General features: G+C 45.3%; 1 protein-coding gene across 1 annotated transcript in view; it reads left to right on the top strand.

Annotated features, from left to right (window-relative positions):
• The window catches only part of Zc3hav1 (zinc finger CCCH-type containing, antiviral 1), a 78,450-nt gene that overhangs the window by 17,001 nt on the left and 37,874 nt on the right, over window positions 1-23,575 (top strand). Inside the window, exons 2-5 of the mRNA XM_045160397.1 lie at window positions 10,799-10,934; window positions 16,528-16,780; window positions 20,114-21,085; window positions 21,412-21,510. Of these exons, the coding sequence (XP_045016332.1) occupies window positions 10,799-10,934; window positions 16,528-16,780; window positions 20,114-21,085; window positions 21,412-21,510 (1,460 nt within the window). The remainder of the gene's footprint in view (window positions 1-10,798; window positions 10,935-16,527; window positions 16,781-20,113; window positions 21,086-21,411; window positions 21,511-23,575) is intronic.

Below are 23,575 nucleotides of genomic sequence, written 5' to 3'. Positions count from 1 at the left end.
TTAAATATATAGATTTAATGTTATATTACATATATATATATATTTAAATCACTGTGGATGTGCCTTAGGAAGGGATTATAACACCCCCCTTTTTAAAATAATTCTTTCCTCGCAGTGAGGTTTTGCTTCACTTTACCACCCCCACCATGGCCTTCTCCCTCACCACGGGCCTAAAAACAAGGTCATCTGACCATAGACTGAAATGTCCAGTGAGAAGCAGGGTTTTGCCCTACAGAGCAACCGCCTGAGGTAGCTTGGAACTTTATGGGTAGGGAGCCGGGGGTAACTGGTAGCGTGAGATTCTTTTTTTTTTTTTTCATATATATATGAAATTTATTTATTTATTGACAACTTCTATACTTATAGACAACAAACCATGGTATTTCCCTCTCCTCCCCTGCTTTCCCCTTCATAGCTCTGCTCTCCATCATATCCTCTCCCTCCATTAGTCTCTCTTTTATTTTGATGTCATCATCTTTTTCTCCTATTATGAGGGTCTTGTGTAGGTATTGCTGGGCACTGCAAGGTCATGGATATCGAGGCCAATTTCTGTCCAGACAGTTGTATGTAAGGAGTGGTGCCCTTCCTTTGGCTCTTACATTCTTTCCGCCACCTCTTCCGCAATGGACCCTGAGCCTTGGAGGGTGTGAGATGTTTCAGTGCTGGACACTCCTCCGTCCCTTCTCAGCATTATGTGTTGCCTTTTGGGTCATCCCAGTGGTCATCACCATCTGAAGAGAGAAGCTTTTCTAACCAGAAGTGACAGTAGCATTAATATATGATTATGAACATTAAAGTGTAGTGCTTTCAGGGTACTTTGATGAGAATAATATATGCATTTATCCAGACAAGAGCAGGCTTTATGCCCCTAAGTACCAGGCATGTATTCCCAACCATAGAGTGGGTCTCCAGTCCAATTAGAGAGCACTTGGTTTCCCCCAGAGCAGACATGCCACAGTTGCATTCGTTCGGTCATTTGGCCTGTCTGACCAAACTTGATGCTTCCAGTGTCCACTGTTTTTACCGCTGATGACTTCTGTCTCCCACAGGGCTGCATGCAGTGCAGCTTTTTCCAGCTTTCAGTTGGCTGGTCTACAAGGAGGTTTTCTGCTCAGCACCAGCTTGATTTCTCAGTGACTTTGCCACTCAGGCATGTGAAGCCTTCAACAATAGATAGGGTCTTACTCTATTGGTTTTTCAAGGTCTCACTGTAGCTCAGGCTGACCTGGAATTCACTATGTGGTCTCAGGGTGGCCTCAAACTCACAGCGATCCTCCTACCTCTGTCTCCTGAGTGGTGGGATTAAAGGCATGCGCCACCATACCTGGGTATTATTATTTTAATGTTATGTGTGATGTGTGTGTGGTGTGTATGCATGTGTGTTCCAGATGTTCATGCCCCATGCACACATGTGGGGAGGCCAGATGTATTTCCTGAGGCATGTTCTTTCACTCACTGAACTTGGAGCTGCCATTCTCCCTTCCCCCCAAGCTGGCTGACCACAGAGCTCTGGCCACCATTCTGTCTCCACTCCGCTTAGCATTTCTGGGTGACAAGCATTCACAGCCACACCTGTTTTTTCGTTTTTCCAGGTAGGGTCTCACTCTAGCCCAGGCTGACCCAGAATTCACTATGTAGTCTCAGGCTGGCCTTGAACTCACAGAGATCCTCCTACCTCTGCCTCCCGAGTGCTGGGTTTAAAAGGGTGCAACACGCCTGGCCTTTTTTTTTTTTTTTTTTTTTTTTTTTTTTTTTGGTTTTTCTTATTTATTCATTTGCAAGGGGAGAGAGAGACAATGGGTGCTCCAGGGCCTCTAGCCACTGCAAACGAACTCCAGACACACTTGCCATCTTGTGCAACTGGCTTACATGGGTACTGGGGAATTGAACCCAGGTCTTTTGGCTTTGCAGGCAAGGCCTTAACCAGCTTTTTTAAAATTTTTTAATTTATTTTTATTTTTTTTATTTTTGTAAAAATAAGCACCGTCAAAGCAGCACCTCTTTTTTTTTTATATATATATATTTTTTCAATTATTTATTTATTTATTTATTTGAGAGCAACAGACACAGAGAGAAAGACAGATAGAGGGAGAGAGAGAGAGAATGGGCGCGCCAGGGCTTCCAGCCTCTGCAAACGAACTCCAGACGCGTGCGCCCCCTTGTGCATCTGGCTAACATGGGACCTGGGGAACTGAGCCTCGAACCGGGGTCCTTAGGCTTCACAGGCAAGCGCTTAACCGCTAAGCCAACTCTCCAGCCCGTTAACCAGCTTTTTTTTTTTTTCTCTTTTTTGGTTTTTCCAGGTAGGGTCTCACTCTGGCTCAGGCTGACCTGGAATTCACTATGTAGTCTCAGGGTGGCCTCGAACTCTCAGCGATCCTCCTACCTCTGCCTCCCGAGTGCTGGGATTAAAGGCGTGCGCCACCACGCCTGGCTAACCAGCTTTTTTTTAAAACGTGGATACTGGCAGTTGAACTTAGGTCCTCAAGCTTGTGTTCTTACCAGCTGAGAGCCATCCCCCAAGCTCCAAGCGTTTGCCTATCTGATAAGTTGCCACCGTCAGTGTTCAGGATGCTGGTCTGGGGGACGCCCTTTGAGAAGCACAGATACCCTCAAGAGGCGCTTGGAGACTTTCCCACCATTTCCTGGCTTCATCCCGCCAGTGTTACACACTGGAGCCGAGACAGAATAAGGAGAGGAAGGAAAGAAGGAAGTTGAGATCCTTAATCCTTACCACGTCCTCCATAGCTCTACTGAGACCCGGGCTGCTGTGCTTCCTTCTCCAAGCAGATTGTCTCAGTTTCTTTCATTTATGCCCCTTCTTTCTACTTACACACTGCACTCAGTTTTCCATTTAGTAATGGGGAACAGTGGCTTCAAAGATCCAGGATGGGGCCTAGAAATGACTCAACGGTTAAAGGCGCTTGCTTGCAAAGCCTGATGGCCCAGATGTACTTCCCCCATGCCCACCTAAAGCCAAATGTACAAAGTGGCACATGCGTCTGGAGTTTGTAGCAGGAAGAGGATCAGGCATGCCTTATACTCATTCTCTGTGTGTCTGTCTGTTAAATGAATAAGTATATATATATATATATTTAAATCCAGAATGGACACCTTTTTATTCACTTGTAAAAGTTTCAGATCAACCTGTTTTCATTTTTGCATATTAGGTGTGGTTTGCTTGTTTCTATTTATTTATTTATTTTTGAGGTAGGGTCGCGCTCTAGCTGAGGCTGACCTGGAACTCATTTTGTAGTGAGGCTTGTCTTGAACGCATGGTGATCCTCCTCCTACTGTGTCATGAGTGCTAGTATTAAAGGCACGTGCCACCATGCCTGGTTATTGTTGTTTTTAATATGTGGGTACAGTGATCAGATCGTCTTACCTGAGTCTTAGTTAGTTGGGCCTCAGTTTTCCAAGGTAGATCACAAGGTGGATTCCATGATTACTAAGTTTCTATCACTCAGAAAACGTATTAGAGTTAGGTTTCTGTATTGCCTCTCAAATAGAATGTGAATGCAAACTACCCTAATTTCATGACTGGTCAATATGCTGAAGGGAAAGCAAAGATGAAACCTGAGAGAAGACAACAGGGCCCACCAGGGATGGGGCCCTGGCCAGACCCAGGCCAGACCCAGGCCAGACGTGGATGTAGCAAATGGAAGCTGGATTCAAGAGGAGTCTCAGGGGCTGGAGAGAGTGGGCTGTTAGAGCCGGGTGTGGTGGTGCATGCTTGGGAGGCAGGGGTAGGAGGATCGCCGTGAGTTCCAGGTCACCCTGACACTACATAGTGATTTCCAGGTTAGCCTGGACTAGAGTGAGATCCTACCTCAAAAAAACAAAAAAACAACAACAACCAAAACAAACCTGGGTGTGGTGGTGCACACCTTTAATCCCAGCACTTGGGAGGCAGAGGTAGGAGGATCGCTGAGAGTCTGGGGTCACCCTGAGACTACATAGTGAATTCCAGGTCAGCCTGAGCTAGCATGAGACCCTACCTCAGAACACAAAAAAACAAAAACAAACAAACAAAACCAAAAAAAGAAAAGAGAGATGGCTTTTAGTGATTAAGGTATTTGCTCGCGAAGCCTAAGGACCCAGGTTCAATTCCCCAGTACCCATGTAAGCCAGATGCACAAGGTAGCACATGCATCTGGAGTTTGTTTGCAGTGGCTAGAGGCCCTGGTATACCCGTTCTCTCTGCCTTATTCTCTCAAATAAATAAATAAGTATAATTTTTTATTTTAATTTTTTTGGTTTGTTGAGGTAGAGTCTCACTGTAGCCTAGACTGACCTGGAATTCACTCTGTATTCTCAGGGTGGCCTCGAACTCATGGGGAGCCTCCTACCCCTTCCTCCTGAGTACTGGGATTAAAGGTGTGAGCTACCACACCCTGCTAAATATAATATAATATAATATAATATAATATAATATAATATAATATAATATAATATAATATAATTAATATATATATATTTAAAAAGGCGAGTCTCATTGGGCTGGAGAAATGGCTTAGTGGTTAAGCACTTGCCTATGGCGCCTAAGGACCCTGGCTCAAGGCTCGATTCCCCAGGACCCATGTAAGCCAGATGCACAAGAGGGCTCACGCATCTGGAGTTCATTTGCAGTGGCTGGAGGCCCTGGTGCACCCATTCTCTCCCTCTTTCTCTCTGCCTCTTTCTCTCTCTGTCACTCTCAAATACATTTATAAAAGGTGGGGGGCAAGTCTCAGAGCTGGAGAGATGGCTTAGCGGTTAAGCGCTTGCCTGTGAAGCCTAAGGACCCTGGTTCGAGGCTCGATTCCCCAGGACCCACGTTAGCCAGATGCACAAGGGGGCGCATGCATATGGAGTTTGTTTGCAGTGGCTGGAGGCCCTGGCACACCCATTCTCTCTCTCTCTCTCTGCCTTTTTCTCTTCTCTGTCACTTACAAATAAATAAATAAATAAATAAAAGTGAGTCTCAAAGACCAGAGGAGGACTAGCTTGCCTGAGGATGGAGATGAGAAATGAGAAAGTCAAAGAGGAGTCATCAGGACTCCAGGCAGCATGATGGGTGCTGCGTGTGACTTCTCCAGGCGAGCGTCTCCGGTGAGCTTGGGAAAGCCTGAACATACAAGTTCTGAGCACAGGGAATACTTACCAGGCTGCCGGACTTGCCTTTGGTTATTGAGAGGAAATACTGACTTGCGGGACCTCGGCTTGTATAGGCACAACTGATCCTGTGACCTGCAGAGGTACCATTGACTTGGTTTCTCCATGCTCAGGGGTCTCAGCTGGAGCCAAAAGGCAAGCAAAGGCTGTGTCTGATAGTGGTCTAATAGAGCGCAGAGCCTGTCTATCTGTGTGGGTGTTCCAGCTAGGTCATTTCCAGATCAGTAACGGGACCCTTGATGTCACTGGCCTTAGGAACAGTGGAGTGAGGTGCCATAAGGTGAGGCTACTCACACATCTGGCCCAGCTGCAGTAGTTGGGGTGGGTTCGCCTCTGGGCCCACGGGCTGGAGGAGAGTGTCTTTAGAAGTCCTCACAGATGTAGGAGGCTCTTCAGATGACCCTACTATGGACTGGGGAGTGAATGATAAGATAGAATCTTTGCCCTGCTGCTGAGGGTTGGAGGCGCCCAGAGGCTGGTGGGAAATAGTTATCTAAAGCCTCAGAGCAGAAGCCGAAAGTTAGCGGAGGGTCGAGGTCGGCCTTATCAATGGACACCAGAAACACACAGAAGGCCAAGGTCACCTGCGGGGAAAGCAGGAAAGGCCCGAGCTGGGAAAATGGCCAGGATGGAGGCTGTCAGCCGAGACGAGAGGACCAATTCCTCTTAGCCTCTCCATGAAGCCAGGTACCTGGGAAGGGCTGGCCGGGGGTTCAAAGGCTCAGTGAGTGGCTAACAGGGCTGTTGAATCTATGTTTTGGAGATCCTACTGCCTCATCTGAAGGCAGTTGTGAAGAGTTATAGAATTTTTTAAAAATATTTTTTATTTTTACTTATTTACTTGAGGGAGGGGGGTAGAATGGGCGTGCCGGGGCCTCCAGCCACTGCAATTGAACAGCAGACGCATGCTCCACCTTGTGCATCTGGCTTACGTGGGTCCTGGGGAATCGAACCGAGGTCCTTTGGCTTTGCAGGCAAACGCCTTAACCACTATGCCATCCCTCCAGCCTTTCTTTTTTTTCTTCGAGGTTAGGGTTTTACTCTAGCCTAGGCTGATCCTCTTCATGGTGATCCTCCAACCTCTGCCTCCTGAGTGCTGGGATTAAAGGCGTGTGCCACCATGCCTGGCTTTTCCTTTTTTTAATAAGAGAGAGCGAGAGAGCGAGAATCAGTGTGCCAGGTCCTCCAGCCACTGCGATAGAACTCCAGACGCATGTGCCAACTTGTGCATCTGGCTTATGTGAGATATGAGGAATCAAACATGGGTCCTTAGCCTTTGCAGGCAAGCGCCTGAACCACGATGCCATCTCTGCAGCCCTAGAAATATTTTGTACAGAGGCCATAGCAGAGCTGGGGAGGTAGTGTACTATTAGTAGAGTGTTTGTCTAGTATGTTCAAGGACCTGGGTTCAATCCCTGGTACAACAAAACAAAGCAGAAGCAAGAACACTTGATATAGGTGACTTTTAAATATTCTTGGGTTGGGGAGATGACTTAGTGGTTGAGGGGCTTGTGTGCAGAGCTTGCTGGTCCTGGTTTGAATCCCCAGCACCCAGCTCAAAAAGTGATTCAGGCATCTGGCAGCAAGTGACTTTGGTGCACATAAATAAAGCCACATATATATATATACATGCACACATACATATACATATATATATGTATGTATATTAGAGAGAGGGGGCAGAGCGGGGGAGGAGAGAATGGGTGCTTGCCAGGGCCTCTAGCCACTGCAAACGAACTCTAGACACATATGCCACTTTGTGCATCAGGCTTATGTGGGTACTGGGGAATTGAACCTGGGTCCTTAGGCTTTGCAGGCAAGTGCTTCAACTGCTAAGCCATGTCTCCAGCCCAAAGACTTTTTTTTATTTTTATTTTTAAAAATTTTTTATTTATTTATTTGAGAGCGACAGACACAGAGAAAAAGACAGATAGAGGGTGAGAGGCTTCCAGCCTCTGCAAACGAACTCCAGACACGTGTGCCTCCTTGTGCATCTGGCTAACGTGGGACCTGGGGAACCGAGCCTCGAACCAGGGTCCTTAGGCTTCGCAGGTAAGCGCTTAAACGCTAAGCCATTTCTCCAGCTCCCCCTTTTTTTTTAAAATTTTATTTATAAAGACTTTTTAAAAAAACGATTTATTCTTAGAGAATGGTTTCTGCCTAGATGTTTACATTTTGTGAAATATCATCATTTCAGTAAGATCATTTTGAATTTCTGTTTACCAGTGACAAAAACAACTTAAAATAATAGTGACAACAGATATCATATAATATTGGGAACATGAAAGACAACTATTAAAAGAAAACCTTTAAGCTGGGCGTGGTGGTGCATGCCTTTAATCCCAGCACTGGGGAGGCCAAGGTAGGTGGATTGCTGTGAGTTCAAGGCCACCCTGAGACTACATACTGAATTAAGAAAACCTTCAATTAAAACTAAGAAAACTATGGGCTGGAGAGATGGCTTAGCGGTTAAGGTGTTTGCTTGCAAAGCCAAAGAACCCCAGGACCTACATAAGCTAGATGCACAAGGTGGTGCATGTGTCTGGACTTTGTTTGCAGCGGCCAAAGGCCCTGGAGTCCCCACTCTTTCTCTCTCTGTCAAAAAACTAAGCAAACCTGGTAGGCTGGAGAGATGGCTGTGGTTAAAGGTGCTGTTTGCAAAGTCTGCCCCGGGGTTCAATTTCCCAGAACCCATGTAAAGCCAGACACAAAATGGTACATGTGTCTGGCGTTCGTTTGCAGCTGAAAGGGTCCCTGGTAGCCATGTACACGTGTGTGTGTGTGTGTGTGTGTGTGTGTGTGTGTGTGTGTATACACACACAAATAGAAAAACAGAAGAAGCCTTGAGCAATCTGATGTTATTTTTTTCTGTTTCAGAATCAGGTTTAATATCATTAAAGTGACATACTTAATATGCAGTGTCATTTATAAAGTTAACAGAAATAAGCCTCCCATTGTGCTTGTTTATGGAAATTGAGAAGATATTAATAACATTAAAGAGGTTTTGAAAAAAAGTGTGTCACAAATGATGTTAAATTATTCTGTTAATATTTAAAATACGATGTGAAGGGCAATTAACTTATATGGCTTTGATTTCAAAGCAGAAATGTGGATTAGTAAAAACCCAGAAGAGGTTCAGTAGTCCCAATACTCAATGATAATAGTCAAATAATAAAGGAATCTTGCTGCGCATGGTGGTGCATTCTTCTAATCCCAGCACTCGGGAGGCAGAGATAGGAGGATCTCTGTGAGTTCGAGGCCAGCCTGAGACTACAGAGTAAATTCCAGAATTCCTGGACTAGAGCGAGACCCTACCTCCAAAGCCATATGTAAATAAATAATGAATTTGTTAATAGCTGATAGAAAAATACTGTGTTCAAACCAGGTGTGGTGACTCATCTTGTAATCTAACACTTGAGAGTTAGAGATAGGAAGATCAGAAATTGAGAAACATCCTTAGCTACATAGAGAGTTTGAGGCCATCCTGGCGTATGTAACACCCTGTCTTCAAATGAAAAATAATATTATGTCTCTCTCATATGTTGTTATAAACTTGCAGATGTTTTAAAGAATTAATGCTATGGAGTGGGGAGATGGCTTAGCAGTTAAAACCTGTCAGCCTGAGTTTGATTCCCTAGCAACATAAAGCCAGATGTACAAAGTGGCACATGCATCTGGAATTCATTTGCAGTGGCAAGACTCTGGCACACCCATAACTACTCTCTATTTTGTAAATAAATTAAAAAAAATTTTTTTTTTAGGCTGGGAGTGCTGGTGTACCCCTTTAATCCCAGAATTTGGGAAGCAGAGGTAGGAGGGTTGCCATAAGTTCAAGGCCACCCTGAGACCATCATCAGGGAAAATTCTGTTGGACAGAACCTAAAGCATTAATGTCCTAAGGTGAAAGAGAGTTCTTTATCTTTATCCAGAGTTTGAATATATAATTATATAATATAACTGCATTCCTTTGTAGTCACAGGCAATATAGTTTACAATAGTATGTAAGTCAGGGTTTATGCAGTCATGAACTATTTTATGTAATTGAAATTTTAAGTGACTGGAATTCTCTTACTAACATTATTTTCATCTCTGTTTCTCAAAAGGCAATGATTTCTAACAGATAGGTTTCTATTTCTTTGCTAAGTTATCTTACTTATTTATTTATTTTGGTTTTTCGAGGTAGGGTTTCACTCTAGCCCAGGCTGGCCTGGAAATCACTATGTAGTCTCAGGGTGGCCTTGAACTCATGGCGATCCTTCTACCTCTGCCTCCTGAGAGCTGGGATTAAAGGCGTGCACCACTTCGCTCAGCTTCTTTGCTAATTTCCCCCTCACTTTTCTCAGCTATATTGCAAATAGTAACTATCTCTGTACATACATGTATATGTAACATATAAACATATATACAGTTTGTGAAGAAAATATGCCCCCTGCTGATCTAGCTGTTTCATATAGTAACCTTCTTAAAATTGTATTATTTTTTTTCAGGGTAGAGTCTCACTGTAGCTCAGGCTGACCTGGAATTCACTATGTAGTCTCAGGGTGGCCTTGAATTCGCAGCGATCCTCCTACTTCTGCCTCCCAAATGCTGGCATTAAAAGTGTATGCCACCACACCGCCTGGCTCATGAAAGTTGAGGTAGGGTCTTGCTCTAGCCCAGACTGACCTGGAATTTACTATGTAGACTCAGGGTGACCTTGAACTCATGACAATCCTCCCTCTGCCTCCTGAGTGCTGGGATTAAAGGTGTCTGCGCCCAGCTCTGTGTAGTGAAAGTTTTGTGTTTGCTTCCTTCCCTCCCCTTTCTCCTTTTTCCCTTTCCTACCCCTTCCCTTTTTCCTTGTTCCCGTCCTTCCTCCTTCAGTTCGTTCCTTTGTCTTCTCTCTCAAATTTGTATTTTAGGTTAGCATGAAAAGTAACAGGTTTCATTTATGGCATTTTCATTTTTAAAATATTTTATTTATTTATTTGAGAGAGAGAGAGAGAAAATGGTTGCATCAGGGCCTCCAGCCACTGCAAGTGAACTCCAGACACATTCACCACCTTGTGCATCTGGCTTTACATAGGTACTGAGGAATTGAACCTGGGTCCTTTGGCTTTACAGGCAAGCGCCTTAATTGCTAAGCCATCTCTCCAGCCCCCGTTTATGGCATTTTCATAATACATGTTATTATACTTTCTTATTTGTTCTCCTTGCCCACTGCCCTTTCTAGTCTATCCCTGTTCCCTCTGGCTGGTCCCTTTCTTCTCTCCAAATAAGTTCCCCCTTCTGTTTTCTTTTTTTTGGTTTTTCGAGGTAGAGTCTCACTCTAGCCCAGGCTGACCTGAAATTCACTATGGAGTCTCAGGGTGGCCTCGAACTCATGGCGATCCTCCTACCTCTGCCTCCCAAGTGCTGGGATTAAAGGCGTGCGCCACCACGCCCGGCTCCCTTTCTGTTTTCTTATCACATGTATTCCATTACTCTTCCCCACCCTTGAGATCTTAAGATATCTTCCTCTCCTCTTATAATCCCCTTTCTACTATCATATCATATATCACCACATATATATATATATATATATATATATATATATTTTTTTTTTTTTTTTTTTTTTTTTTTCCTGTGAAGTGGAAATACTAACAGTTGTTCTCTTCTCTTCCAGGAACTTATGCAAATATTCTCATGAAGTTCTTTCAGAAGAGAACTTCCAGGTCCTCAAACACCACCAGCTCTCTGGGCTCAACAAAAAGGAGCTGGCAGTGCTCCTTGTCCAAAGTGACCCATTTTTCATGCCTGAGGTAAGTGAGGATTCCCCAGGTCAAGCAGGCAGAGGGTGGGTGGCGGGCGGTGCTCTGTCGTGGATGTGCTGGAGTGGGAGCAGCGCCGTCTCGCAGTCAACACCAGGGCTCCGCAGCAGTGGTCAGGCAGTTTACTGAGTGACTTTACGAAGATGCCAGCCGCTGTCATCATAGTCAAGGTTTTTTGTTTTGTTTTATTTTATTTTATTTATTTAGTTTTTCGAGGTAGGGTTTCACTCTAGCCCAGGCTGACCTGGGACTCACTGTGTAGTCTCAGGGTGGCCTCAAACTCACGGCGATCCTCCTACCTCTGTCTCCCAAGTGCCGGGATTAAAGATGTGTGCTACCATGCCTGGCTTATTTTATTTATTTATTTGGGAAAGAAAGAGGTAGGTAGATAGAGGAAGAGAATGGGTGCACCAGGACCTCCAGCCATTGCAAATGAACTCCAGACGCATGCGCTACCTGTGCATCTGGTTTATGTGGGTCTTGGGGAATCGAACCTAGGTCCTTATGTTTCACAGGCAAGTGCCGTAACCACTAAGCCATCCCTCCAGCCCTTGTCAAGCTTTTATAAGAATTTGAAACAGAGATGCCTCCTCGTCTAGGCTGTCAGGGAAGCCAGCATGAGTGAGGAAGAGATGAGAACATAGTAGGACTAAGTGATATTTTGCATCTGGGTGGCTTCCTGAAAGAGTGACTTTTGAATTGATGACTAGAAAGATGAAGGTATAAATATAGTGATACAAAAAAAAATTACACTTTTAGCCAGGTGTGGTGGCACACGCCTTTAATCCCGGCACTTGGGAGACAGAGGTAGGAGGATTGCTGTGAGTTGGAGGCTACCCTGAGACTACATAGTGAATTCCCGGTCAGCCTTGGCTAGAGTGAGACCCTACCTTGAAGAAAAACAAACAAACAAAAATACACTTTTAGTCCTTTATTATTTGATAGCCTAGATCAGACGTCTGCAGGCTCTGGCTCAGAGGCAGATCCAGTCTACCCCTGTCTTAAACAAAGCTTTCTGGTTGGAGAGGTGGCTTAGCAGTTAAGGCACTTGCCTAAATCCTAAGGACCCAGGTTCAATTCCCCAGGACCCACGTATAAGGCAGATGCACTAAGGGGCACATATGTCTGGAGTTCGTTTGCGGTGGCTGAAGGCCCTGGTGCGCCTGTTCTCTCCCTCCCTCCCTGTCTCTCTCAAACAAATAAATAAAAATAAAAATAAACAACCCAGAGGTTTCTTGGAACACACATGACCACACTTACTTGTTTGTAGATTGTCAATTTCTGCTGCACCCTATGGGCAAGTTGAGGAATTTCAACAGAGGCTGGATGGCCTGAAAAGTCTCAAGTATTGGGCTGGAGAAATGGCTTGGTTTGTTTCCCCAGGACCCACGTTAGCCAGATGCACAAGGGGGCGCATGCATCTGGAGTTCGTTTGCAGTGACTGGTGGCCCTGGCGTGCCCATTCTCTCTCTCTCTCTCTATGCCTCTTTATCTCTGTCGCTCTCAAATTTAAAAAAAAAAAAAAAAAAAGCCTCAAGTATTTACGGAAGGTCGGCCACTCTAGGACCTGTCGGATGTGTTCAGGCAGCTGGACCCCATGATGTCACCCAGTTATTCATGCTAGTAGATCAGCTCTTGATACCTACAAAATGTGGCTTTCATTTCTAGGTAGAAGCTAGTTGCATGCCTCACTCTTTTTTTTTCCCCTTTCTTTTGCCTGTGAGAGCGGAGAGAGGAAGTAGAAGACAGGCAGTTAGTTTCCTTTTTAAAAGAGGTGTCGTTGGTGTTGTATTAGCACGTCTGCTCATATCTCATTGGCCAGAGCTTATCATCACATGACCGTGCTTAGTCAAAAGGAAGGCTGGGGAATGTAATTTCTGGCAGGGTGACTTATTATTTCTACCGAAAAGCTGGGAACTTCTAGAAGAAAGAAGTGAACGGTAGTCTCATCCAGGCCTATAGACTCAAGGATCAGTAGATACAGTTTAAATCATGGTACCTGTCCAAGAAAAATCTTCGGAGACCTTAGCCTGACACTGAAATAAAGGCACAGAAACATCAGGAAGGCCCAGATGGGATGGGTAGAAGAGAAGGAGATAATGTAAGGGAGGTTGGAACTCAGATAGTGACTAGACACCACTTCTTGAAGGTTGAGTGCTTTTTTTTTTGACTCTGAGTGTGTTTTCCTGAGGACTTAAAACATTGAAATGAGGGCTGGAGAGATGGCCTAGCGGTTAAGGAATTTGCCGCCAAAGGACCCAGGTTCAATTTCCCAGGACCCATGTAAGCCAGATGTACAAGGTGGCACATGCACATGGCATGTTTGTGGTGACTAGAGGCCCGGGCATGCCCGTTCTCTCTATGTGCCTCTTAAAAAAGAAAAAAAGAAAGATTAGAAGGGCTGGAGAGATGGCTTAGCAGTTAAGGCACTTGCCTGCAAAGGCTAAGGACCCAAGTTCCATTCACCAGTCCCCACATAACCCAGATGCACAAGGTAGCACATGCATCTGGAGCTCGTTTGCAGTGGCTGGTGGCCCTGGCACACCTAAGGGGAAAAACAATTGAAATGAGGCGCCAAGGATGTGACTCCTTGGGTAGAGTGCCTGCCAACCATGCAGAAAGCCCTGAGTTTAAGCCCTTGCACCCCATAAAACTAAGCATGGTGGTACTTGGGAGGATCAGGTGTTCAAAGTCATTCTCAGTGGCATAGGAAGTTACAGGCCAGCTTGGGGCTACATGAGATCCTGTGTCAAACACAAACATTGATATATCAGGTGATTCTGAATTGGCCACTGAGCTCAGAGGAGATATGAATGTAAGGCCCTCTGTAAAAGTTTGTTGGGAAAAAACAATGTTAAGGAGCTGGGCTTGGTGGCTCACGTCAGTAATTCCAGCATCGGGGAAGCTAAGGTAGAATATTGCTGTGAGTTTGAGGCCAGCCTGGTTTACAGAGTGAGTTGTAAATTAGTCTAGGCTAGAGTAAAACCCTGCCTCAGAAAAAAAATGTTGGGGGCTGGAGAGATGGCTTAGTGGTTAAGGCGCATGCCTGCGAAGCCTAAGGACTCAGGTTCAATTCTCCAGGTCCCACATAAGCCAGATGCACAAGGGGGCACACACATCTGCAGTTTGTTTGCAATGCCTGGAGGCCCTGGACTGCCATTCTCTCTCTCTCTGCCTTTTTCTCTCTCTGTCTGTCACTCTCAAATAAATAAACAAAAAAATTTAAAAAATAAAAAATATTGGGAATGATAGATCTTAATTCTTCTCACAGCTCCACACATTCTTCTGTAAGTATTTGGAGCTCTCTGTCTCTATTTCTCTTATTGCCTCTCCTTTCCTAACCACCTGACTTGAATCCTATCCTTGACCCTGTCCTTCCTTCCATCACAGTGGAATGTTCTCAGTCCTTTTGCATCTCTCGTGGTCCTGACTGAGCCTCTAGTTACCTGTGCAACCTTTGGGACATCATGGCATCTGTTTGTTTTATACTCAACCCGCTGAGTACTGGGTACCAGTCAGTGGACAGGACATACTACTTTCCCTAAGGGGGAAATATATATATATCTCACTCTTTTCTACTTAGCCTTGACTTCAGAGAACATAAAAGCACCAGGCAAGCCTGACTTGGTGGTACGTAAACTTGTAAAACTAAAACGTGCTCATTAGAGGAGAAGTGATCTTATTTGTTCTGATCTGATTAAGGCAGGAGCCTGCTTGCCTCATTATCATCATGGTCATGGGAGTATTAACCCAGGATTCATGTGTGAATTTTTTTTTTCTCCCACTGGAATTTCAGGACACTGGTTTTCTCATTAGAGTCCCTGGGGGGCTTGTTAAAGTAGATGGTGACTCTATAGATAATGGGGAAAGGGCTGACGGTTTTGTTTTCATTTGTTTGTTTGGTTTGCTTTTTATTCAAGGTAGGGTCTCACTCTAGCCCAGGCTGACCAGGAGCTCACTCTGATGATCCCAGCCTCCCAAGTGGTGTTCTGGGACTAACCGCGTGCACCATGCTTTTTTTTTTTTTTTCCAGGCAGGGTTTCTCTGTAGCTCAGGCTGGCCTGAAACTCTCTCTGTAACCCAGAGTGGCCTGGAACTGGTGATCCTCCTGCCTCAGGCTCCCAAGCACTAGAATTACAAGTACGTACCACCTAGCCCAACTCTTGAATTTGCATTTCTTTGTGTGTGTGTGCCTGTATATTTGTGTGTGAGCTATAGTCCAGCCTGGGCTACATAGTGAGACCCTGCCTCAAAAAAAAAAATAATTCAAACCAAGTATTGAAGGTGTGGCTCAGTGGTAAGGCTACATGTCTAGCAAAGGCAAAAAGAAAGGAAACCCAAAATGGAAAGGCATTCTGCTTGTTTTAGAGGCTGTGGCCAGTGGCCCTGGACCCTGATTAAGGTGGAACTGGTCAAATAAATAGATGACAGAAATGAAAGAAATTAGAAAGAATAAAAATGAGAATTTTTTTTGAGGTACAGTCTCGCTCTAGCCCAAGCTGACCCGGAATTCACTATGTAGTCTCAGGTGGCCTTGAACTTACAGTGATCCTCTTACCTCTACCATGCAAGTGCTGGGATTAAAGGCGTGTGCCACCATACCTGGCCAATCACTATCTTTTAATTAGTCTTCACACTTCTGTCACAAATAAATTATCAGTTGTATGCATCTCATCAAAAACTGTGGAATGGGGGCTGGATAGATGGCTTAGTGGTTAAGGCATTTCCTTGCAAAGCCTTAAGAACCCAGGACTCCCCCATAAGCCAGATGCACGAGGTGCCACATACATCTGAAGTTCCTTTGCGCAGTGGCTGGAGGCCCTGATGTGCCCATTCTCTCTTATCTGTTCCTTCTCTCCCTCCCTGTGAAATAAATAAATAAATAAGTAAATAAAATATATATTTAAAAAGAACTGGAATGGGCTGCGGAGATGGTTCAGTGGTTAAGAGTGCTTTCTGTGTAAACACGAAGGCCAGAGGGAGCCTGTGACAGCTGAGTTCAAATAGTTAGGCCTGACCATAGCCCTGCTGAAAGCAGAGAGTAGAGAATCTCTGGGACCATGAAACCCCAAAGCTCTGCAATCAGTGACGAGAGACCATCTCAAGGAACCAAATGGATGTGCAGTGGAGGGGGACACCTGACATTGTCCTCTGGCCATTGCATTCTTATGGGGCATTCCATTCACACAACACATACCATATCTCACCTACTATGCACATACTTTAAAAAACAAACCAACAGGGCTGGAGAGATGGCTTAGCTGTTAAGGTGTTTGCCTGCAAAGCCAAAGGACCCAGGTTTGATTCTCCAGGACCCACGTAAGCCAGATGCACAAGAGGCACATGCATCTGGAGTTCGTCTGCAGTGGCTACAGGCCCTGGTGTGCCCATTCTCTCTGTCTCTCTTCTCTCTATACCTCTCACTTTCTGCTTGCAGATAAATAAATAAAAATTTAAAACAAACAAACAAAAGACCGGTATTTGCATGCGTTATATATCTCTGCTTCTTCGGACATGTTTGTACGCTGGGTATGTGGCAGATGGAAGATGTCTCATCTCTGGCTGTTATGTCTCCCTTCTATAGATATGCAAGACTTATAAAGGAGAAGGCCGGAAACAGATCTGTAGCCAGCAGCTACCGTGCGAGAGACTCCACATCTGTGATCATTTTACCCGAGGCAACTGTGGTTACCTTAACTGCCTCAGGTCCCATAACCTGATGGACAGGAAAGTGCTGGCCATCATGAGAGACCATGGGCTGAGTCCAGATGTGGTTCAGAACATCCAAGACATCTGCGACAACAAGCATGCCCGGAAGAACCACGCCGACGTGAGAGGTACATCGTCCTGTCTTCACTGTATGAATGTCAGACAGAAGTCACTAAGAGAGAAATCTGCCTGTATTCTCTCAACCCCTGACTTCTCATGTTTATGCACCATTTGAATACCATTGAAATCACGTTATATATGCAGTTGTACACATGTACATGCCCGTAGCACTGTTTCCTCCAATTAAAACCCTGTTTAAGCCGGGCGTGGTAGCGCACGTCTTTAATGCCAGCATTTGAGAGGCAGAGGTAGGAGGATTGCTGTGAGTTCGAGGCCACCCTGAGAATACAAAGTGAAGTCCAGGTCAGGCTGGGCTAGAGTGAGAGCCAATCTAGAAAAACCAAAACAAACAAACAAACAAGCAAACATGTTTAGGGACTGGAGAGATGGCTTAGCAGTTAAGGTGTTTGCCTTTGAAGCCAAAGGACCCAGGTTTGACTCCCCAGGACCCGCATAAAGCAGATATACAAGCTGGCACATGCATCTGGAGTTTGTTTACAGAGGCTGTAGGCCCTGGAGTGCCCATTCTCTCTTTCATCTCTCTCTCTCTCTCTCTCTCTCTCTCTCTCTCTCTCTCTCTCAAATAAACAAAATGTCTAAAATAAAAAGAGCTAGGCATGGTGGCGCATGCTTTTAATCCCAACACTCGGAAGGTAGGAGGATCGCTGTGAGTTCGAGGCCACCCTGAGACTACATAGTGAATTCCAGGTCAGCCTGAGCTACAGCGAGAACCTACCTTGAAAAACCAAAATAAATAAAAAAATTTAAAAAAATGTTTAGTACTTTCCCAAATCTAAGTGATGAAGCTTTTATTTTTTAAATGTTTTAGTTAATTAAGTTATTTTATTTATTTATTAATTTTTTGTTGTTTTTGTTTTTCAAGGTAGGGTCTCACTGTAGCCCAGGCTGAACTGAAATTCACTATGTAGTCTCAGGGTGGCCTCCAATTCACTGTGATCCTCCTACCTATGCCTCCTGAGTGCTGGGATTAAAGGTGCGCACCACCATGTCCGGGTTTTTTTTTTTCTTTTTCTTTCAAGGTAGAGTCTTACTCTAGCCCAGGCTGACCTGGAATTTACTATGTAATCTCAGGGTGGCCTCAAACTCACAATGATCATCCTACCTCTACCTCCAGAATGCTGGGATTAAAGGTGTGTGCCACCACACTGGCTTTATTTATTTATTTTGTGGAGAGGGAGAGAGAGAGGAGGCAGATAGACCAGGCCCTCTAGCCACTGCAAACAAACTCCTGATGCATGCATCACCTTGTGCATCTGGCTTACATGGGTCCTGGGGAATCAAGCCTTTCTTTAGGCTTCACAGGCAAGCATCTTAACCACTAACCCATCCCTCTAGCTCAAAGTTGTTTTTTATCCCCCCCATGGAAAGAAGTAGTTTTTGGGATCACCAGTTCACGTTTTTCCTAATTAATCTCTTTCTTTTTCCACTTGTGTCCTTACGGATGCTCACATACTCATACACGTTTGAAATATGCACACATCATGATAATTTACACACGAATACATCAACGTGTGTCTCCTCAGAATGAGATTATTTTTATACATGACCAAAACTATTTATGGAAACCTTAACGTGAAAAAAAGTTATATACCCAGCTGGGTGTGGTGGCGCATGCATTGAATCCCAGTAATCAGGAAGACGAGTTTTGCCAGAGGACTGCCTTGAGTTCAAGGCCAGCCTAGCTGCAGAGTGAGCTCTAGGCTAGTCTGGGCTAGAATGGGACCCTGCCTCAAAAACAAACAAACAAAATGTATATACAACTTGTAGAGTATGTACATTTATAGAGAGACGTCATTGTTTCATCAGTTTAAAATTTTTTTTTGTTGTTTATATTTATTTATTTGATAGAGAGAGAGAAAGAGAGGGAGAGAATGAGAATGAAAATGGGTGCACCAGGGCCTCCAGCCTCTGCAAATGAACTCCAGACACATATGCCACTTTGTGCATCTGGCTTACGTGGGTCCTGGGAATCAAGCCTTGAACCGGGGTCCTTAGGCTTCACAGGCAAATGCTTAACCACTAAGCCATCTCTTTTGACTGCTTTCCTCTTTCTTTTCCAGGTTGGGTCTTACTCTAGCCCAGGCTGATCTGGAATTCTGTAGTTCTAGGTTGGCCTCAAATTCATATCAATCTCCCACCTCTACCTCCTGAGTGTTGGAATTAAAGGTGTGCGCCACTATGCCCGGCTGATTTTCGCTTTTTTTTTCTTTTTTTCTTTTGAGGTAGGGTTTCACTCTAGCCCAGGCTGACCTGGGCTATGTAGTCTCAGGGTGACCTTGAACTGACAGTGATCCTCCTACCTTTGCCTCCCAAGTGCTGGGATTAAAGGCAGGCACCACCATGCCCGGCTAAAAATATTTTTGTTTACTTATTTGCACATGTGTGGGGGAGGAGGAGGTGAAGGTCCAGGGTCTTTTGCTTCTGCGAACACATGCCCAGATGCTTGTTCTGCTTTTTGCCTCTGGCTTTTCCTGAGTGCTGGAGATTTGAACCTGGGAAGACAGGCTTTGAAAGTAAGTGCCATTAACTGCTGAACCATCTTACCAGCCTCTGTCAATTTTGACTTTTTTTTTTTTAAAGGCTTAGCCACGTGTGGTGGCACTCCTTTAAATTATTTGTTGTTGTTGTTCTATTTTTATTTATTTATTTGAGAGCGACAGACATAGGGAGAAAGACAGATAGAGGGAGAGAGAGAGAATGGGTGCGCAGGGATTCCAGCCACTGCAAACGAACTCCAGACGCGTGCGCCCCCTTGTGCATCTGGCTAACGTGGGACCTGGGGAACCGAGCCTCGAACCGGGGTCCTTAGGCTTCACAGGCAAGCGCTTAACCGCTAAGCCATCTCTCCAGCCCCAATTCTGACTTTTGATGGTAAGCTTGTACCCTGGGGTCTAGATGAATAACTCTGAAAATTTTTATAGTTTAAATGAAATCATGGCTTAAGCATATAGTTCCTTTTTTCCTGGTTTAAGTGCTGTATATGCTCAGTCAGATATACCCATCTTACAGTACAGGCAGGCTCTAAATGAGTTGTGGCCTCTAACTTGCCCCATTCCAGCGCTCCATTCGCTATATGAATCAGAACCAGGGGATGGAGGGGACTGGGGTTCCTTCCGAGTCCTGGTGGGCAGCCAAAGGGCACCAGGTCCATGCACCTTAGAAGGTTCCTCTTGGACTTGAGATTCTCGTTTCATCATTTGATTTGTAGGTATGAGTTCAGGATACGGCTCACATGATAGGACGTGACAGAGGGGCGGAAAGAGCAGCAGGAACTCAGTGTCAAGAGCCCCAATCTTCCCACTTTGGTTTTGTCTTTCCAGGTCCTAGCGCGCATCGTCGAGGCGCAGCCAGAGGTAGGAGCAAAAGCAGAGATCGATTCTTTCACGGCAGCCACGAATTTCTTCCAGCCGCCTCAGCTTCTCAGAGGTCCAGCCCAGACAGGACCGGATGCGAGGAGCTCCTGGATGACAAGCCCGTAGGAGACCTCACCTACAAGTTCAAGTACCTCGGGAGTCAAGACCACGCTCAGCCGTCCTCAGTCTCATCTAAGGTGGCCGGTCTTGGAGGACCTGGCCCAATGGGAGGCAGCCAGAAGTTTTCCGAGAATGGGGGTCTGGATGGCCCCTTCTATAGAAATCATTCGGAATCAAGCCCAAGTCGAGCTGCCACGGCCGCCTCTCTTGATTCTATACCGGCACGTGAGGCTGCACCCATCAGAAAAGGCATGATTTCCACAGACCTCAAGGGCACAAGCGGTTTTGCTGACGGGGTTGCTATGGATGGGAAATCCACAAGGTCTTCAAATTACAGAGCCACAGTCAATGGTCAGAGAGAAAGGACAGTACCTAGCAGCTATCAGAATAGCTCAGCTTCTCCCTGGGACCCTCAGACCACTAGCAGAAACACAGATGATGACCCTGGGGTGACATTCCTGAATGGTAAATACCGAGGAACCCCAGTCTGGGCTGGTCCATCTGTGCACAGCGTATCGAATGGCTCTAGTCAAATTCTGGATGAAATTCCCAAAGTTGATGCAGCTGGTGCCACTGGCTTTGGCTTAAAAGCGGCGGTCACCAGGGGCAAAGAGGCATTGTACTCTGGGGGTCAGAATTTGAGAGGCCAGGTTCCAGCCTCGCCTACTGCTCCCGCACAGACCAGCGGACTGCCGCAGTCACCTCTACCTTCCCCGAGCCACAAGGCCGCAGCTCCTGGGACTCCTGGCCAGAAGTCTGCCCACACCGCTGTGAGCCCTCCAAGTGGGCTCTCGAGGGGGACTCCAGTCTCTGATCAGAGTAAGTCACTTGACAGGGGCCAGGGAGGGGGGCTGACTCCCATGTTCTGGGTGCACAGGGAAGGACACTGCTTAACCACACGACACTAGGAGTTGCTGTATTAAAAACTGGAAAAGTTTAATAAGTATGACATTCATGGCACCCCATGTCCATGACTCATTCTATTTAAGGGTGGCTAGACTCTCGGGAGCAACAGACAAATCCCAGGAATTTTCTTGAACATGGCACCCAATTCCAGATACTTCTCTCATTATGAGACCAGATGCCTTCATTTTTGGCTTAAAATGGGAAGAGCAGCAAACATGCATCCTTGTTTTCTATTACAGATTTCACGTCCCATAGCACAGGTTCCTCATCATCTAGGATGGATGATCATGGCTCAAAGGAAATTTGTCCAGACTATCTGCTTCAGGGATGTCAACTTAGTAAGTCTAATTTATTTTTTTATTTTGGTTTCTCGAGGTAGGGTCTCGCTGTAGCCCAGGCTGACCTGAAATTCACTCAGTAGTCTCAGGGTGGCCTTGAACTCACAGCAATCCTACATCTGCCTCCTAAGTGCTGGGATTAATGTTGTGTGCCACCATGCCCAGTGTAAGTTTATTTCTATAAAATAACTTTTGGCCATTGTGAATAATATTGCTATGAACACAGACACCATCAGTATGTTTTCAAGACTTTCTTTCTTTACTTCTTCTTCTTCTTCTTTTGTTTTAAAGGCATGAGCCACCACGCCTGGCTAATCTTTTCTTTTTTCTTTCCAAATTTTTATTAACAACTTCCATGATTATAAAAAATATCCCATGGTAATACCCTCCCTCCCCCCACTCCCCTTTAAAACTCCATTCTCCATCCTATCCCCTCCCAATCTCAATCAGTCTCTCTTTTATTTTGATGTCATCATCTTTTCCTCCTATTATGATGGTCTTGTGTAGGTAGTGACAGGTACTGTGAGGTCATGGATGTCCAGGCCATTTTGTGTCTGGGGGGAGCAGGTTGTAAGGAGTCCTACCCTTCCTTTGGCTCTTACCTTCTTTCTGCCACCTCTTCTGCATTAGACCCTGAGCCTTGGAAGGTGTGATAGAGATATTACAGTACTGAGCACTCTGATCACTTCTTTCCAGCACCATGATACCTTCTGAGTCGTCTCAAGGTCACTGCCATCTGAAAAGAGAAGATTCTCTACCCAAAGTGAGAGTAGCATTAATATAAGGGTATGAACATCAAGAGAAGTGCTTACTGGGCAGTTTGATAAGCATAGTCTATACATTTACCAACTAATCTTTTTATTCTTTTATTTGCAAACAGACAGAGAGAAGAGAAAGACAGACAGAGAGAGAATGGGCACGCCAGGGCCTATAGCCACTGCAAACGAACTCCAGACATATGTGCCCCTTGTGCATCTGGCTTACATGGGTCCTGGGGAATCAAACCTGGGTCCTTTGGCTTCGCAGGCAAACACCTTAGCTGCTAAGCCATCTCTTCAGCCCTTTCTTGACTTCTTTTGAGTTAAGTACTAAGGTGTAGAATTGGTGTATCGTGAGGTAACCCTTTGTTCCCTCTTTTTCCTCTTGTTCTCTTTTCCTCTCTCTAGCCTTTGTTCTGCTGGTGAAGATGTATATGTGTAAGTGTGTGCATGCACGCAGGAATGTGTGCCAAGGCATGTTTGTGTGGAGGTCAGAGTACAACTTTTGAGTCCATATTTGCTATTCTGCCTCATTTGAGGCAGAGTTTCTCTGGATTTCTCTCTGCTGTTCTTTTTGCTGGGCTTGCCAAGAGCTTCCAGGAAATTCTCCAGTCTGCCTCCCATACTGGCCATTAGCATGCTGAGATTACAGAAGCCTGCTGTGACTTCCAGCTTTTCACATGGGTTCTGAAGGATTGCTTAGAGCTTTTTGTTGTTATTGTTGTTTTGTTTTTTCAAAGTAGAGTCTCACTACAGCCCAGGCTGACTTGGAATTCACTATCTAGTCTCAGGGTGGCCTCGAACTCACAGTGATCCTCCTACCTCTGCCTCCAGAGTGCTGGGATTGAAGGTGTGCACTACCATGCCCGGCTACTTAGAGCTTATTTATTTATTTATATTTTTTTAGAGAGAGAGAATTTGTATGCCAGGGCCTCAGCCACTGAAATTGAACTCCAGATACTTGAGCCATCTAGTGGGCATGTGTGATCTTGCACTTGCCTCACCATTTTGCATCTGGCTTACATGGGATCTGGAGAGTTGAACATGAGTCCTTAGGCTTCACAGGCAAGCACCTTAACTGCTAAGCCAAGGTCTCACTCTAGCCTAGGCTGAACTAGAACTCATTCTGTAACCCAGGCTGGCCTCAAACTCATGGTGATTCTCCTACCTAAGCTTCCCGAGTGCTGGGACTATAGACTGCTATGCCCAGTTCTCGGCACCCCCAGTGACCACCAAGGAGAACCAAACACGTATGCAAAAGCAAGGAGCTTTATTTCGGGCTTAAGCTCGGACTCTTGACTTCAGCG

Source organism: Jaculus jaculus, chromosome 10, assembly GCF_020740685.1.
Source record: "Jaculus jaculus isolate mJacJac1 chromosome 10, mJacJac1.mat.Y.cur, whole genome shotgun sequence".
Lineage (NCBI taxonomy): Eukaryota > Metazoa > Chordata > Mammalia > Rodentia > Dipodidae > Jaculus > Jaculus jaculus.
The sequence above is the reverse complement of the archived record's forward strand: the minus strand, read 5'-3'. Positions and strand labels throughout refer to the sequence as shown.